The sequence below is a fragment of the Mytilus trossulus genome, chromosome 10 (genome assembly GCF_036588685.1).
Source record: "Mytilus trossulus isolate FHL-02 chromosome 10, PNRI_Mtr1.1.1.hap1, whole genome shotgun sequence".
Taxonomy (NCBI): Eukaryota; Metazoa; Mollusca; class Bivalvia; order Mytilida; family Mytilidae; genus Mytilus; species Mytilus trossulus.
The window spans coordinates 15,711,830-15,729,279 of record NC_086382.1 but is presented as its reverse complement, the minus strand read 5'-3'; the positions used below and the strand labels follow the sequence as shown (position 1 = coordinate 15,729,279).

At 30.2% G+C, this 17,450-nt stretch overlaps 1 protein-coding gene and 1 long non-coding RNA gene across 9 annotated transcripts in view; both read right to left on the bottom strand.

Annotated features, from left to right (window-relative positions):
• Positions 1-4,431, bottom strand: part of LOC134686922 (AFG1-like ATPase) — a 34,240-nt gene extending 29,809 nt beyond the window's left edge. The window contains exons 1-2 of the mRNA XM_063546770.1: positions 4,257-4,431; positions 680-888 (exon numbers count right to left, since the gene is read on the bottom strand). Coding sequence (XP_063402840.1) covers positions 680-888; positions 4,257-4,344 — 297 coding nt within the window. The 5' untranslated portion in view covers positions 4,345-4,431. The remainder of the gene's footprint in view (positions 1-679; positions 889-4,256) is intronic.
• A 2,962-nt stretch (positions 4,432-7,393) lies between these two features.
• The window catches only part of LOC134686924 (uncharacterized), a 42,562-nt gene continuing 32,505 nt past the window's right edge, over positions 7,394-17,450 (bottom strand). For 4 of the 8 annotated variants that reach the window (XR_010101694.1, XR_010101695.1, XR_010101698.1 and 1 more), the window contains 8 exons: positions 14,852-14,919; positions 14,494-14,561; positions 11,367-11,457; positions 11,010-11,085; positions 10,636-10,709; positions 10,320-10,397; positions 9,963-10,020; positions 7,394-9,716 (listed from right to left, as the gene is read on the bottom strand). This is a non-coding gene — a long non-coding RNA (uncharacterized LOC134686924). Of the gene's footprint in view, positions 9,717-9,962; positions 10,021-10,319; positions 10,398-10,635; positions 10,710-11,009; positions 11,086-11,366; positions 11,458-14,129; positions 14,201-14,493; positions 14,562-14,851; positions 14,920-15,215; positions 15,290-17,450 lie in introns of those variants that run through there. The other 4 variants (XR_010101697.1, XR_010101699.1, XR_010101701.1 and 1 more) reach the window with 4 other exon arrangements.

The window sequence follows — 17,450 nt, the reverse complement described above, 5'->3', positions numbered from 1 at the left end:
TCTTACTCGAGTCAACTAGTTATATCTAGTAAATTTTAGCTATACTGAGATCAGAACATTTTCTTTATTAAAAAAAAAATAAAAAAATATCATATTATGTAAATTCAAATCTTTATAATTTACCAGGTAAATTTGCGGAAAAGTAATAAATACAAATTGCGGAAACGTATACTTTAAATTTGCGGAAACGTAGTATTGTGACTTTGAAAAATTAGCGGAAATGCAATACGCCCGTAATGTTGCCCCGCAGAAAAACAGAAGTCCATTTATAAATAAAATACAGAAAAAATAGAATTTTATTTTTACAAAATTTACTTTAGAATACTATCTTATGACCATAAACAAGCTTCTGTCCATATTTGGTAGAAATCCAGTATAGTTTAAGAAAGTTATTAAATTTTCAAAAACTTTAACCACAGAGTGAATATTTGTGGACGCTGCCGCCGCCAACGGAATGTAGGATCGCTTAGTCTCGCTTTTTCAACTAAAGTCTTAAGTCGAAGGCTCAACAAAAACAGGAATACAGTATGGAAGGTCCTTTATCATCTTATATAAATTACTAATATATCATTGTTCCAGGAAAAAGGGGAAAGAACAACAGAAATATCCCAGACGGAAACATGATCACTACCCTTTACTCTTTGACAATACATCAATTTTACTATAATGAATTAATTACCTTACTAAACAAGCCTTCTGATGGCGGTGTGTAATTTTCCAGAGTCCCATGGAGCTGGTCTAATCTCTCCACTATACTTAGCTGATATTCATCATACCTCAGTTGTCCAGAGTCCACTATTGATTTGTAAACTGTAAGAGGACTATCTATGTTGGTATTTAATGATTGACTTCCTTTTTGCTGACTTACGGGAGTAATGCTAGCTGTTCCTGTAAAGGAATTTTCTCATTATTGCAGTAACATAAGCATGTTTTTTTAGTCAATTTTGCTACATGACATATTCATAAGTGTACATTCATTTATAGAGTAATAGAAACATCAATTGTCAAATCAGCTATAATAAACCAATTGAATTCATTTCCTGATCTATTCTAGAAAATAATATTAAATATCAAATGTAGAGAAATATCCTAAATATATTGAATTAAATTTTAATGAAACTGATCAATTATTAAACTTGAATAATTTAAATACAATAGAAATATTTATCAGACATGTCTGAACAAACACATTTACATTGAATAGTTTATAACATGATCAAATACAAGCAATAGTATGACCTTTGTTTGATTACTTCAGAGTGACAGTGGCATTCATTATACCAGAATTAAAATTAATGATACTCTTTCTAAAGGGCATACAATACAGTTACAGGGGAGGAAACGATTGTGTTAAAATGTTTATGTTATTTTCACCATGTTATAGCGAATCCTATCATAGTTTTTCACAGATTCACCTGCAAGTTACCTGTCCATTTCAACTTTTGTAAGTTCTATTGTCCCATCTAACAAATACAACAGGTATTGTTCTCTGTATAGTTTATTCAACAGGACCTTTAAATTTCATGCAAGAGAAATCTATCACTCACTGATTAATTTACCTGTACAAAAAATTGAACTGTCAGGGATGGAAATACATGTACAAATAAGTAATTATAAAACTGCATGTGATTTTGTATTTACTCAATCAATAAATGCATGAAGTAGTTAAAAAAAATCAAAAATAAACTTTTTATAATTAAATCAGTGCTTATATCAAACAGATTGAAAATATATTATTGATATTGAATAGATACTGTATCGCATGCAGGTTATGTGAGTTTATACATGTATTTCAATCAACAAAGAAGATATTTTTTTGGTCTGGCAAATTAATCAATGAGTGATAGATTTCTCCTAGAAGAAATTTAAATGTCCAAGGCAAGTGAATAAACTACACAGAGAACAATACCTGTTGTATTGATTTAATGGGACAGGTAAACTTGCAAAAGTTTAAATACCTTGGTCAAGAGCAGACGACTCTGTGGAAAACTTTCATTTGGTTCGCTATAAATGTAACATATATCATGAAAAAGATGCATTCCAAGGGATATGTAACATTAGATTGAAAACAAATACATGGAACTCTCTTTTTTAATATGACAATAGACTTGATACTGTATTAAAGTTTTTAAAGATTATTTGTTCTAATTTCTATGAAAAAAAATCACTGATGATTTATTTTTAAATTAGATAAGTATGCAATAAAAAAAGCTGTATTTTAATAAATTCTTGAAACTATTTTCAGATTCTTTTTCACTAATTAAGAACATTCTTTTGTAAAGATGATATTCCAATTTCCAAATGTTTTTTTTTTAAATTCTTCATGTGTTCACATGGTTTATCTTTTGAAAATTAAAAAAGTAAACTATGTCTGTCTATTTTCTTAGGAGGATAAAAACAGAAGTTTTAAGGCATTGTTTAAATTTTAGAAATTATTCATCTCGAGATTTAGCACATGGGTATATCTTTTATTTAACCAAGTCAAAAACAGCTTGTATGAAAATTTTCATAAAAAAATCACCTTAGGATAAAAACTGCATTGTATGTAAGTAAGTAAATTGTTTATTATAGTGACATGTGTAAATCAGCATAAATATATAAATTTGTACAAAATATAATTACATGTATAATACACCCGGCCCAATGGACCAATAAGTCACCTTTAACTTTTAGTTCAATATAAATGTTCTAATATCACGTGTCAATTGCCAATTTAAATTTAAATACTGTAATATGTATGCCTTAATAAATATACAAGATCTTTGCTCAATCAGTTTCTTTGTAGAATTAATGAGATGAAACATTGAAGTTTAATAAAAAAAAAATAAGCAAACCTCAGAAAAAACATTAAAGGCATGATTTTACATCTCAAAACATGAAGATTTTTGTGGGATTGTAAGAAAAATTTACCTATACAAGTAAATTTTTGAAAAAATTAGGGGAGATTATTCAAACATTATTTATTTACTTATAAATATATGTGTATAATTTGTTTTACTTCTGCAAGTAAATAATATTAACATGTTCAAGAATTACATCTGACTGTAAGGGGGCTCATGGGTATAAATAATAAAAAAAAAATATTGGATGTCGCTATATTTTTCTATAAATAAACTTTATCATATACTCAATAGAAAAATGAAATAAAAAAATTGGGTCACCGTCCATTTAAGCTCACAATCTGCCTCTAAATGAAGCATACAACTTTGTTAAGGTACTTTTTTTCTGTCGATCTAGTAGAAGAAAAAGAGGTAATATCGGAATAAAAACAAACTAAATTACAGAAATCACTTCAATTTTACAATAGTTTAGTTCAAGTACAACTAAATTGGGATGGTTTTTTTTTAAATATAGGTCACCGATAAGTTAAACATGTTAAAAAGATATTTCAATTTGAATGCCAAACAATGATATTTAAGCACCAAAGGGAGATAATTTGGAGCTTTTCAATGATACATTGTATGTACAAATGTCCATTTAAGCTCACAATCCTAAAAAGTTACCTGGGGCCATGATAAAAAGCATTGATTTTTTGGGTTGATTATTGCACTATAGCATACAACATGTACAGGTCAGTTACAATTATTAGTATAAAAACTAAAATTGATAATGAAAACACAAATATTTTCGACCTGACCTGACTAAGAATTGATACTATACATCTGTACCAAATCAGCATCACATACAGCATCATTATGAAGCCCTTGGTTGTTCTTTCTGTAGAATAAACAGACCAACATTGGCAGCAATGTGATGTTTGAAAGAAAAATATAATAAATATAGAATTGAAAGAACAAATAGTGTGTTAGGCTAAATGAACTAAAGGCTAGTATGCAGTGCAGGGTGGCAGACATCTATAAATAGTTGATAAGGACATCTGCAATAAACATACGAGTGGTGATGGAATGTGCAAATCTATAGTTTTTAATCAAATTTTTGTTGGTTTCTCTTCTTTTTTTTATTTGTTAAATATGTTAAAAGAGTTAAATAAAATATAATATTTTTATATAAATACATGGAAGTATCTATATTTTATAATCAAAACAATTCTTTCCAAAATTCGTAATGGAACATATATAACAATGGACTAGCAACATCGTTTATAAAAAAAAATTTGCTGCATCCTATTACATTACAATGGTTATCAGCTGATAAAACAACATGTTAATGTTATGTAAGGAAAGCTATCAGTTTCATTCGATTCCACTTATTTTTGTCACAAAATTGAATGAAACTTTCCACAGTTTATTAATTACCTGCACTATACGAACAAGAACAATGAAATGTGTTTAAGATATTGCGAAAATGTTTCCAATTACGATTGTAGTAAACACTATTTTTCATTTTCCAAGTCGACTTTCAACCAAAGTCAGCAATGGCATGTGTACTTCTGACTACGTCATTCTTATTTGTGTACAAAGTAATACACAGAACAATGCGGACATGATATGCTTTCCAAATAAAGTGACTTTAAAAAAAAAAAGAAATGCAATCATGAATCGAACATGATGAAACCTAAAAAGATATATTTTATTAAGGATTTCATTGGTCGATCCAGGGGAGTCCGGGGTTGTTGTAGTATTTACATTGTTGATATTTATCAGTTCAAGTTTGTTTACGTTAATCAGCTGTCGGTACTATAACTGTATGCATCACCGATGCAGTGACATGAGTTATGACTTTATCTTAGATTCCCAGATATGTATTTCTCCTTAATGATCTTTAATGCTTGTTATAAAATCATGTGTATTGCTGTAGATGCTAGTTAGTTTATATTAAACCATGTAACCATAAAGTTGTATGTTTATTCCAAGGTGCCTTGAGCGCGTACACTACAATTTGGCGACGAGGAAAATGTATTTTTGTTAATGGATTTAGAATCCGAGAATTATTGTTTAGATATATTATTCGGTGAACGTGATTACAAAATTATTATGGCAAAATTACTGGATTTACCAACTGTGCAATCTTTTGATTGTAACGGAGAACAATCTTCACTTTCACAAAGATGGACAAAATGGAAAAAGAGTTTCGAATATTATATGACCGCAACAGGTGTATCCGAGGGAGCACAGAAACGAGCCTTACTTTTACATTTAATTGGACAAGATGCACAAGACATTTTTGAGACATTTACTGAAACATGAGATACATTTGAAGATGCCGTTGCAAAGTTCGACCAATATTTTCTTCCGAAGAAAAATCAGCCAGTAGAAAGACATGTATTTCGTAAATGTAAGCAGAACGAAAACGAGTCGATTGACAATTACGTAACAAGACTTAAAAACTTAGCAAAAACTTGTGACTTTGGAATAATGCTTAATGATGCCATTCAAGACCAGGTTGTTGATATTTGCTATTCAGCAAAATTAAGACACTGACTTTTGCGTGAAAAGGATTTGACACTTGAAAAAGTCCAAGACATAGCGAGAGCAAGTGAAGCAGCAGATCAGTATTCCGCACAATTTGAGGAAGTTCACATAAACAGAGTTCAAGTTAAACGCGACTTTAATCCAGCGAGACACCAGAGACATGACTATAATAATCACTCTAAAAGAAAAGATATCGAGTGTCATCTGTGATATACCTGACTTAGGTTTGGGGGACTAAAGACGAAGTATATATATTGCAAATAAAAAGAAGAACTTTCAAATTATCATCCTTTACTTTGGATTCAAACGCCAAAAGAGGCTGATACATGTAATCATCACAACAGTCATGGTTAAGACAATACAACGTTTCCAGAAGGTACGGATTCAACATACAGTATATAACACATCGATGTGGCCGTACAGGGCATATAGCTAGAGAATGTACAGTTGCCATGGATAAGACACGTCACAAATGTGGCAAGAAGGGACACTTTGCAAAGAAATGCAAAAGCAAGAAGACAACAAAGGAACAAGGAACGTTTCACAAGAAGGAAAAAGTTAGATACATGGAAGAAGAAAGTCCCGACGATTCAGAAGAATATGTATTCGCGATTGATGGATCCTCCGAAAAAAGGATTACTTTGAAAATAGGAGATGTTGTTATTCCATTCTTAGTGGATTCTGGAGCTACGTGTAATATTATAAAAAATGAAATAATGAGCAAATTAAAGAAATGTGGTGTCAATAAAATTCCTATTCAGAAGCAGTTATATGCATACGGAGCTATTAATAGGACCTGTGCCGAAACAAGAAAATATAAAAAGAACACAGTTGCCAGACAGACCGTGGCAAGACTTACAGTTTGCCCCAACAGTTCAGGGTTCAATCTTTGCGGTCGTATAAAGCTGCGCCCTGCAGAGCATCTGGTTAAAACTGTATACACTATGATGATTGTGACCAAGTTTGGTTAAATGTGTCTGGTTTCAAAGAAGATTTTTGTAATATTATAAATATTTACGAAAATTTGTTATATATTTTACTATAAAGAACAATAACCCCTGAAGGGATCAGTTAATAATATTTAAGATAACCAAAAACTGCTAAAATTACCAATTTTGGGGCAGCACCCAAACAACGGCTTGGCCAATTGTTTGAAAATTTCAGGGCAGATAGATCTTGACCTAAGTAACAATTATACCCACACGTTGGATTTGCTCAAAATACTTTGGTTTCAGAGATACAAGACAAAATCTACATTTTACCCCTATGTTCTATTTTTAGCCATGGTAGCCATCTCAATTGGTTGGCCTGGTCAACCGACACATTTTTTAAAAAGATACCCCCATTATGATTGTGGACAAGTTTGGTCAAATTTGGCCCAGTAGTTTCAGAGAAGATTTTTGTAAAAGTTAAAGGATGCCAGCGAATATGACGCTAGACGCCAGGTGATGAGAAAAGCTCACTTGGCCCAGTGGGTCAGATGAGCTAAAAATTATAATTACCGGTAAGGACAGAAAACATGAGACAGGACAAAGGGTTGGCCGAACATGTCGTACTGTTAAAAAAATGTCCCAGGTTAGGGAGGGTTGGGATCCCTCTAAAATTATGAACGCCGCCATATTCTATATGTATGTGCCTGTCCAAAGTCAGGAGCCTGTAACTCAGCAGTTGTCGTTTGTTTTAATATGCGATACATATTTGTTTTTCTTCCATAAGTTAGGCCGTTAGTTTCTCGTTTGAATTGTTTTACATTATCATTTGGGGTCTTTTATAGCCGACTATGCAGTTTGGGCTTAGCTCATTGTTGAAAGCCATATAAAGGTGACTTATAGTTGTTAGTTTCTGTGTTATTTTGTCTCTAATTGACAGTACTATATGAATCCTTGATAAAACCTATCAGAGACATATAATTGTATTACAAGTCTGGACCTATACACATTCTTGGTTTTCAAATAAATTTTATTTAAGAATCTTTCAAATTATTTATAGACTTAAACAAAACAAAACAAACATATTGCTGATAGCCTAGACATCATATTTTATTTTCATCAGCATAATAAACATGAATACAAGTTTAGTAAAAATAGCATACGTCATAATACATAAAGAAAAAGTAATTAATGCACCATGTTTAAAATAATATGATGACGAACATCTGCATCATGATACAAAATTACTAAGTGACAGTTTATAAATATATTGTAAGTTGTAGTGTTATGACACTGTAGTACATCTTTAAATCTTAAGTAAGGTATAATGAGAAAAATATTTTATTGTAAAACATAAATAACAGTATTGTTGATTCATTTCAATTTCCTGGATACCAGTTCTGTGGTTTGTTATAAAAATACTCTATAGCTGACAATGTCCAGTACATGCAACTCTGCTTGCACCTTTATGTGTGAGGCATTTACAAATATTGATTGTGAAATGGTTTTGTTATATAAAAGTTGATAGCTGACTCTGTCCAGTACATGCAACTCTGCTTGCACCATTTTGTGCGAGGCATGTACAAATTTTGATTGAGATATAAACAAACTTTTAATATATCAATACATTTAGTAAGATGTCTACAGGGTCCACTAGACTATACTTCATTATCTAACTAATAAGGGAATTAACCTTGTAAGCCATCAGTGATTTTGCAAATCCAATTTATCAAATGAAGCAAAAATTTATATAAATTTTGGAATTGTGTTTTCACTTGTGCTTAAATTAAGTACATAAATTTTCTTATTTTTAAAATTCTATCCATCAAAATGTGTTAGTTACAATTTGAATTATATTCCCAAACTGTCAGTTACAATTTTCAAAATTGGTGATCTATGTTACCATTTGAATTCTATATCCGAAATGGGTCATTTACAATTTGAATTTTATTTCCAAAATGTGTCCAGTTACAATTTGAATTCGATTTCCAAAATGTGTCGGTTAAAATTTGAATTTTATTTCCAAAATGGGTCAGTTACAATTTGAATTTTATTTCCAAAATGTGTCAGTTAAAATTTAATTTTATTTCCAAACTGTGTCAGTCACAATTTTAATTCTATTTCCAAAATTGGTCAGTTACAATTTGAATTTTATTTCCAAAATCTGTCAGTTACAATTTGAATTTTATTTCCAAAATCTGTCAGTTACAATTTGAATTCAATTTCCAAAATGTGTCAGTTACAATTTGAATTTTATTTCCAAAATGTGACAGTTACAATTTGAATTTTATTTCCAAAAATTGTGAATTATAAAGTTTAAATAGTTCAAATGTTCATGCAACAAATTTAATATTGTTTCTTTTTCAATGAAAATAAAATATCAAATGTATATCATTTCAGAATTACATTGCAAGATTGCGAGTTCCCTTTGAATGACAAAACCATATCCTGAAGACTTAGAAACCGCCGATTCCTCTATAGAAAAAACAAAGAAACACACCAACAAGAACTAGCTCAGAAACCCAGAACCAACTATGTTAAATGTTAGTGAAGATGCAGCGCTGCAATCAAGTGTATTTCTGAAATGATCATTTGATATTTTCTTAGTCCACCACAAAACTTTTAAGATATAGATTAAAGGAGCATGAACTAAACTATTAGTTTAATAGAATTTTATTTGTGAGAAATTATTTTAACAAAATGACTTTTTTTATTTTTATCTTACAAAATCAATGATGGATATACAAGAAAAAACCCAAATGATTAAATTATTGTTTGGGTGTTCCAATCAATTACTCAAAAGATGTTCATTTGTACAAAAAGGAACATACACAATATTCTAATTTCTTCATCAGTAGATATGGTAACTTGTTAAATTTAAACATTGTTTCCATTTTAGGCATTTTAAGATACTATGAAGAGCTGGTATTAACTTCAACCAACACCACTGTTCAACTGATCGTTTGGCTATATTTCATTTTTAAATTTCAAAAATTGAAACCAGTAGAATGTGATATATATATTTTGAAAAGAAATAATTGACACTCAACTTGAATTTCAAACAATCTAAATACAGTCATATTGTTACAATTACCTTAAAAATAAATTCAGGTCAATATGTATATATCTTATAAAATTGAGAATCAGAAACTACTTTTATGAATAAGAATGTTGAAGATTTTGTACAGTACATCCTTAATTGTGCATGTTAATATCTTGTTGAAGACATATTGAGGGCACTTATCAAATTATGATCTGATATTATGAACATTACAGAATTTTATTATCTAAATCTATAAACTATATAATTAGATTTTCCAAAGCAATAAACTGTCTCATCACAATAATCAGTTCAACTGTTTTGCTGTCATGCTGCACCTGATACGACTGAAACATCATCTGTTTTAAGTTGAATCTGTAACAAAAACAATTTGGAAATTAATGTGATGGATGTTTTATGTTAAATCCTAAATTGAAGACAGGTATATATTTACAATCTCTATACATTCTGATAAAAATATACTTCACATGAATAAATCTGAATGAAAGAAAAATTTAAGACCAATGTCTGTTATAAAGCTTCGGTTTATTGCAAAAATGTTTTATTAACTAATAAACATAGACATAGTTATGAGAAATATTGTTATGACCAAATACTTACATGCAACTTGTCCCAATGTGCTTTCATGGTAAAGGAGTGTTACATATTGAGGCTGTATCTGTAACAAAAACAAAAAACATACATTAATTTCAGTTTTAAAAAGAGACTATTTCCAGTTGCAAACCACTTTAGAAATTAATGTGATGCATTTTTAATGCCAATTCCCAAATTAGAAACGAGACAAAGTAGTTTTACTATCACTGAGCATTCTTATTAAATATAAAAAAGAAAATATACATCATTACAGTAAATAATTTCATAAAAGAAATGTAGGACCAATTTTTAATAAACTTTTAAACTGTTCCTGGAATTATTTTTTTTATTATTTCAGAACAATTGAAATGACGAAATACCTACATGTAACTCATTCTTATGTGTTATCTACAATGCAAGCATCTTTCATGGTAAAGGAGTGCCAACATATTGAGGCTGGATCTGCAACAAAAACAAATATTATAAATTTGTTGCAATTTCAAAATCAAAACAATTTGCTTTTGTAAATCAATTTAAAAATTAATGTGATGCATGTTTTAAGTCAAATCCTAAATTGGAAATGCATATTTGCAATTACTGTATACTCTTATATATATCAAAATATAAAAGAAGTTTTAGTCCAATTTGTTATAGTCTCAATCTGTCATTTCACTTACATAGATTAAAGTGGAATACTTACATGTGATGTATCCTAATGCACTATCTACAATGAAATTATCTTCATTGGAGAGGAGTAACATATATAGGCTGCATCTGTAACAAAAAAAAAGTTTTAAATTGGTATTTTTTAATAAAGAATATTTGCTGTTCATTCAATTCAGAAATTATAGTGGCACATATTTTATGTCAAATCCTAAATTTGAGACAAGCATATTTACAATTAATTTACATTCTTATTGAAATAAACCTTACTATAGTAAATATTGGAAAAAAGAAATGTCAGACCAATTTGTTATTAAATTTCAAGATGTTCCATGAAAAAGCTAATTTTTGTTTCCCAAAACTTAATTATTATAATTGTTAAAAGTGCAATTACAATGACCAAATACATACATGTCAATACTCCTCAAGTGTTGTATACCATGAAAGCATCTTCATTGTCTAGGAGTATAACATATTTTGGCTGTATCTGTTAAAAAAATAAATTCTAAATTAGTAATAGCTTTAAATAGAGAAAATTGATAGTTGCAATTTATTCAAATTTAATATCATGATGCATTTTTCTTTAAAATCCTCATTTGGAGACAAGTATATAGACAATTCTATACATACTACATAACAGTATACATTTGAATAAAAGAAATTTTAAACCAATTTGTAATAAATTCTTATTTTTGCTGTTGTTCTGGGGAAAACAGATATTTGTTATCCCACACATATAGACATAGTTTGAAGTACAGTTATACATACCAAATACATACATGCTAAACATTCTGATGTGGGATCCATCTACCATGAAACAATCTTCATTGTCCAGTAGCACAACATATGTAGGCTGTATCTATAACAAAACAAATCTTTATGAATTAGCATCAGCTTTGGATAGACTATTGGCTCTTAAAATCAATTATAAAATAAATGTGGCAGGTATTTCATGTCGAATCCGTAATTTGACAAAAGTATGTTAACAATTACAACACATTTTTGTTAAAATATACTACATTAGATTATAAATTTGAATAAAGGAAATATTAAGACTAATTCAAAATTTAATGTTATTGGTGCCGTCGTTCCGAGTCCAAACATATTTTCATTCCCGAACACTATAAAACAAGAGTGCACACGCTGAAATGTCTTGCCTTATTTACTAATCATTGATATTATATGTTGATAGACCTAAATATAAAGCTTTATTACAACTGTCACATAAACTCAACATTAACCAAGAAAACAAAACATTGATTAATGAACCATGAAATGAGGTCATGGTCAGATGAACAGCATGTACAGTGGCGGATCCATGCATTTGTATCGGGACATATGTTTTGCACCCCCCCTTTGCCCTGGGATAGCACCCCCCCCTTTGGAAAATTCCTGCATCCGCCCTGATGTACAGCTAACAATTCTTCAATACAACAAATATAGTTGACTTATTGCTTATGAATTAAGAAAAAACACAAAACACTTAGCAATGGACAGTGAAAATGAGGTCAAGTTCAAATAAAAAAGACATATAGATCATTAAATATTTCCATACACCATATATAGTTGACTTTATTATAACCACTGAACCATGAAAATGAGGTCAAGGTCAGATGACACCTGCCAGTTAGACATGTTCAACTTACAGTCCTTCCATACACCGAATATACTAGACCTATTGCTTATAGTTTCTGAGATATGGACTTGACCACCAAAACTTCACCTTGTTCACTGATCCATGAAATGAAGTCAATGTCAAGTGAAAATTGTCTGAAGAGCATGACCTTGCAAGGTACGCACATATAAACTAAAGGCTCTAAAGAGCCTGTGTCGCTCACCTTGGTCTATGTGAATATTAACCAAAGGAAGCAGATGGATTCATGACAAAATTGTGTTGGTGGTGGTGATATGTTTGTACATCTTACTTTACTGAACATTCTTGCTGCTTACAATTATCACTATCTATAATGAACTTGGCCAAGTAGTTTCTGTGGAAAATGTTATCAGTAGTAAAAATTTACAAATTTAATGAAAATTGTTTAAAATTCACTATAAAGGACAATAACTCCTTAGGGGGTCAGTTGACCATTTTGGTCATGTTGACTTATTTGTAAATCTTACTTTGCTGAACATTATTGCTGTTTACAGTTTATCTCTATAATAATATTCAAGATAATAACCAAAAACAGCAAAATTTCCTTTAAATTACCAATTCAGGGGTAGCAACCCAACAACGGGTTCTCTGATTCATTTGAAAATTTCAGGGCATATAGGGCATATAAACAACTTTGCCCCAGTCAGATTTGCTCTAAATGCTTTGGTTTTTGAGTTATAAGCCAAAATATGCATTTCACCCCTATGTTCTATTTTAAGCCATTACGGCCATCTTGGTTGGTTTGGAGGGTCACACCACACATTTATTAAACAAGATAACCTAGAGATGATTGTGGCCAAGTTTAGATAAATTTGACCTAGCAGTTTCAGAGAAGATTTTTGAAAAAGATATTTAAAATTTATAAAAAATGGTTAAACATTGACTTTAAAGGGCAATAACTCCTAAAGGGGTCAACAGACCATTTTGGTCATGTTGACTTATTGGTAAATCTTACTTTGCTGAACATTATTGCTGTTTACAGTTTATCTCTATCTATAAAAACATTCAAGATAATAGCCAAAAACAGCAAAATTTCCCTAAAATTACCAATTCAGGGTCAGCAACCCAACAATGGGTTGTCTAATTCATCTGAAAATTTCAGGGCAGATAGATCTTGACCTGATAAACAATTTTTAACCCCATGTCAGATTTGCTCTAGATGCTTTGGTTTTTGAGTTATAAGCCAAAAGCTGCATTTTACTGCTATGTACTATTTTTATCCATGGCGGCCATCTTGATTGGTCTGGCAGGTCACGCCACTCTTTTTTTAAACAAGATACCCCAATGAAGATTGTGGGCAAGTTTGGTTTAATTTGGCCCAGTAGTTTCAGAGGAAAAGATTTTTGTAAAAGTTAACGACGCCGACGCCGGATGCCACTTGATAAGAAAAGCTCACTTGGCCCTTCGGGCCAGGTGAGCTAAAAATAGCTATCCAATTAATTATAATAAGAGAGAATTTAACATTACAAAAAATATTTTTAAAAAGTTTTTCATGCTGAACCATGAAAATGAGGCCAAGGAGATTGGAAATGTGACTGACAGAAAGTTCGTAACATGAGGCATATACAAAGTACGAAGCATCCAGGTCATGCAGGCTTGACAAAAATGGAAAACAACAAGTAAAAAATTTATAGCGTCCGAAGGGTTTTTCTTGATTTACCTTCATCAGGAACGTTCAAAGCCAACCGATTGAAATCCAAAGAAAGAGAAGTACTAAAATTCTTAGCTATTGTTCAAGTTGAAATTTGAATAAAAGAAATTGATTTAAGACCAAATTTGTCATAAAATTCTGAGCTATTGTTACAGTAAAACAGATTTTTATTGTCTCCCTTATATTAACATAGTTTCAAGTACAATTGTAATTAGCAAATACTAACATGCGACTCATCCCGGAGTGTTATTCACCACGAAATCCCTCTCGTTTCAGGGGAACATATTTGGGTATCTGTAACAAAAGGAAATAATAAATTAGTATCAGCTTCAAAATGGGGAATATATTTTGGTTATTGAAATTGATGCGACATGTTTTGAATCAAATCTTAAATCAGTGACATTTGATTTACAATTACTGTGAATTCTAATTAAAATATGCCTCATTCGAGTCTAAATTTGAATAAAAGAAATTGATTTAAGACCAAATTTATCATACAATTCTAAGCTATTGTTACAGTAAAACATATTTTTATTGTCTCCCTTATATTAACATAGTTTCAAGTACAATTGTAGTTAGCAAATACTAACATGCGACTCATCCCGGAGTGTTATTCACCACGAAATCCCTCTCGTTGGAGTGGAACATATTTGGGTATCTGTAACAAAAGGAAATAATAAATTAGTATCAGCTTCAAAAATAGGGAATATATTTTGGCTTTTGAAATTGATGTTATGTGTTTTGAATAAAATCTCAAATCAGCGACATTTGATTTACAATTACTGTGAATTCTAATTAAAATATGCCTCATTCGAGTCTAAATTTGAATAAAAGAAATTGATTTAAGACCAAATTTATCATACAATTCTAAGCTATTGTTACAGTATTTTTATTGTCTCCCTTATATTAACATAGTTTCAAGTACAATTGTAATTAGCAAATACTAACATGCAACTCATCCCGGAGTGTTATTCACCACGAAATCCCTCTCGTTGGAGTGGAACATATTTGGGTATCTGTAACAAAAGGAAATAATAAATTAGTATCAGCTTCAAAATGGGGAATATATTTTGGCTTTTGAAATTGATGTGACGTGTTTTGAATCAATTCTTAAATCAGCGACATTCGATTTACAATTACTGTGAATTCTAATTAAAATATGCCTCATTCGAGTCTAAATTTGAATAAAAGAAATTGATTTAAGACCAAATTTGTCATACAATTCTAAGCTATTGTTACAGTAAAACATATTTTTATTGTCTCCCTTCTATTAACATAGTTTCAAGTACAATTGTAATTAGCAAATACTAACATGCGACTCTTCCCGGTAGTTTTTCACCATGAAATCCCTCTCGTTGGAGTGGAACATATTTGGGTATCTGTAACAAAAGGAAATAATAAATTAGTATCAGCTTCAAAATGGGGAATATATTTTGGCTATTGAAATTGATGTGATGTGTTTTGAATTAAATCTTAAATCAGTGACATTTGATTTACAATTACTGTGAATTCTAATTAAAATATACCTCATTCGAGTCTAAATTTGAATAAAAGAAATTGATTTAAGACCAAATTTATCATACAATTCTAAGCTATTGTTACAGTATTTTTATTGTCTCCCTTATATTAACATAGTTTCAAGTACAATTGTAATTAGCAAATACTAACATGCGACTCTTCCCGGTAGTTTTTCACCATGAAATCCCTCTCGTTGGAGTGGAACATATTTGGGTATCTGTAACAAAAGGAAATAATAAATTAGTATCAGCTTCAAAATGGGGAATATATTTTGGCTATTGAAATTGATGTGATGTGTTTTGAATTAAATCTTAAATCAGTGACATTTGATTTACAATTACTGTGAATTCTAATTAAAATATACCTCATTCGAGTCTAAATTTGAATAAAAGAAATTGATTTAAGACCAAATTTATCATACAATTCTAAGCTATTGTTACAGTAAAACATATTTTTATTGTCTCCCTTATATTAACATAGTTTCAAGTACAATTGTAATTAGCAAATACTAACATGCGACTCTTCCCGGTAGTTTTTCACCATGAAATCCCTCTCGTTGGAGTGGAACATATTTGGGTATCTGTAACAAAAGGAAATAATAAATTAGTATCAGCTTCAAAATTGGGAATATATTTTGGCTATTGAAATTGATGTGATGTGTTTTGAATTAAATCTTAAATCAGTGACATTTGATTTACAATTACTGTGAATTCTAATTAAAATATACCTCATTCGAGTCTAAATTTGAATAAAAGAAATTGATTTAAGACCAAATTTATCATACAATTCTAAGCTATTGTTACAGTTAAACATATTTTTATTGTCTCCCTTATATTAACATAGTTTCAAGTACAATTGTAATTAGCAAATACTAACATGCGACTCTTCCCGGTAGTTTTTCACCATGAAATCCCTCTCGTTGGAGTGGAACATATTTGGGTATCTGTAACAAAAGGAAATAATAAATTAGTATCAGCTTCAAAATGGGGAATATATTTTGGCTATTGAAATTGATGTGATGTGTTTTGAATTAAATCTTAAATCAGTGACATTTGATTTACAATTACTTTGAATTCTTATTAAAATATACCTAATTCGAGTCTAAATTTGAATAAAAGAAATTGATTTAAGACCAAATTTATCATACAATTCTAAGCTATTGTTACAGTAAAACATATTTTTATTGTCTCCCTTATATTAACATAGTTTCAAGTACAATTGTAATTAGCAAATACTAACATGCGACTCTTCCCGGTAGTTTTTCACCATGAAATCCCTCTCGTTGGAGTGGAACATATTTGGGTATCTGTAACAAAAGGAAATAATAAATTAGTATCAGCTTCAAAATGGGGAATATATTTTGGCTATTGAAATTGATGTGATGTGTTTTGAATTAAATCTTAAATCAGTGACATTTGATTTACAATTACTGTGAATTCTAATTAAAATATACCTCATTCTAGTCTAAATTTGAATAAAAGAAATTGATTTAAGACCAAATTTATCATACAATTCTAAGCTATTGTTACAGTAAAACATATTTTTATTGTCTCCCTTATATTAACATAGTTTCAAGTACAATTGTAATTAGCAAATACTAACATGCGACTCTTCCCCGTAGTTTTTCACCATGAAATCCCTCTCGTTGGAGTGGAACATATTTGGGTATCTGTAACAAAGGAAATTATAAATTAGTATCAGCTTTAAAATGGGGAATATATTTTGGCTATTGAAATTGATGTGATGTGTTTTGAATTAAATCTTAAATCAGTGACATTTGATTTACAATTACTGTGAATTCTAATTAAAATATACCTCATTCGAGTCTAAATTTGAATAAAAGAAATTGATTTAAGACCAAATTTATCATACAATTCTAAGCTATTGTTACAGTTAAACATATTTTTATTGTCTCCCTTATATTAACATAGTTTCAAGTACAATTGTAATTAGCAAATACTAACATGCGACTCTTCCCGGTAGTTTTTCACCATGAAATCCCTCTCGTTGGAGTGGAACATATTTGGGT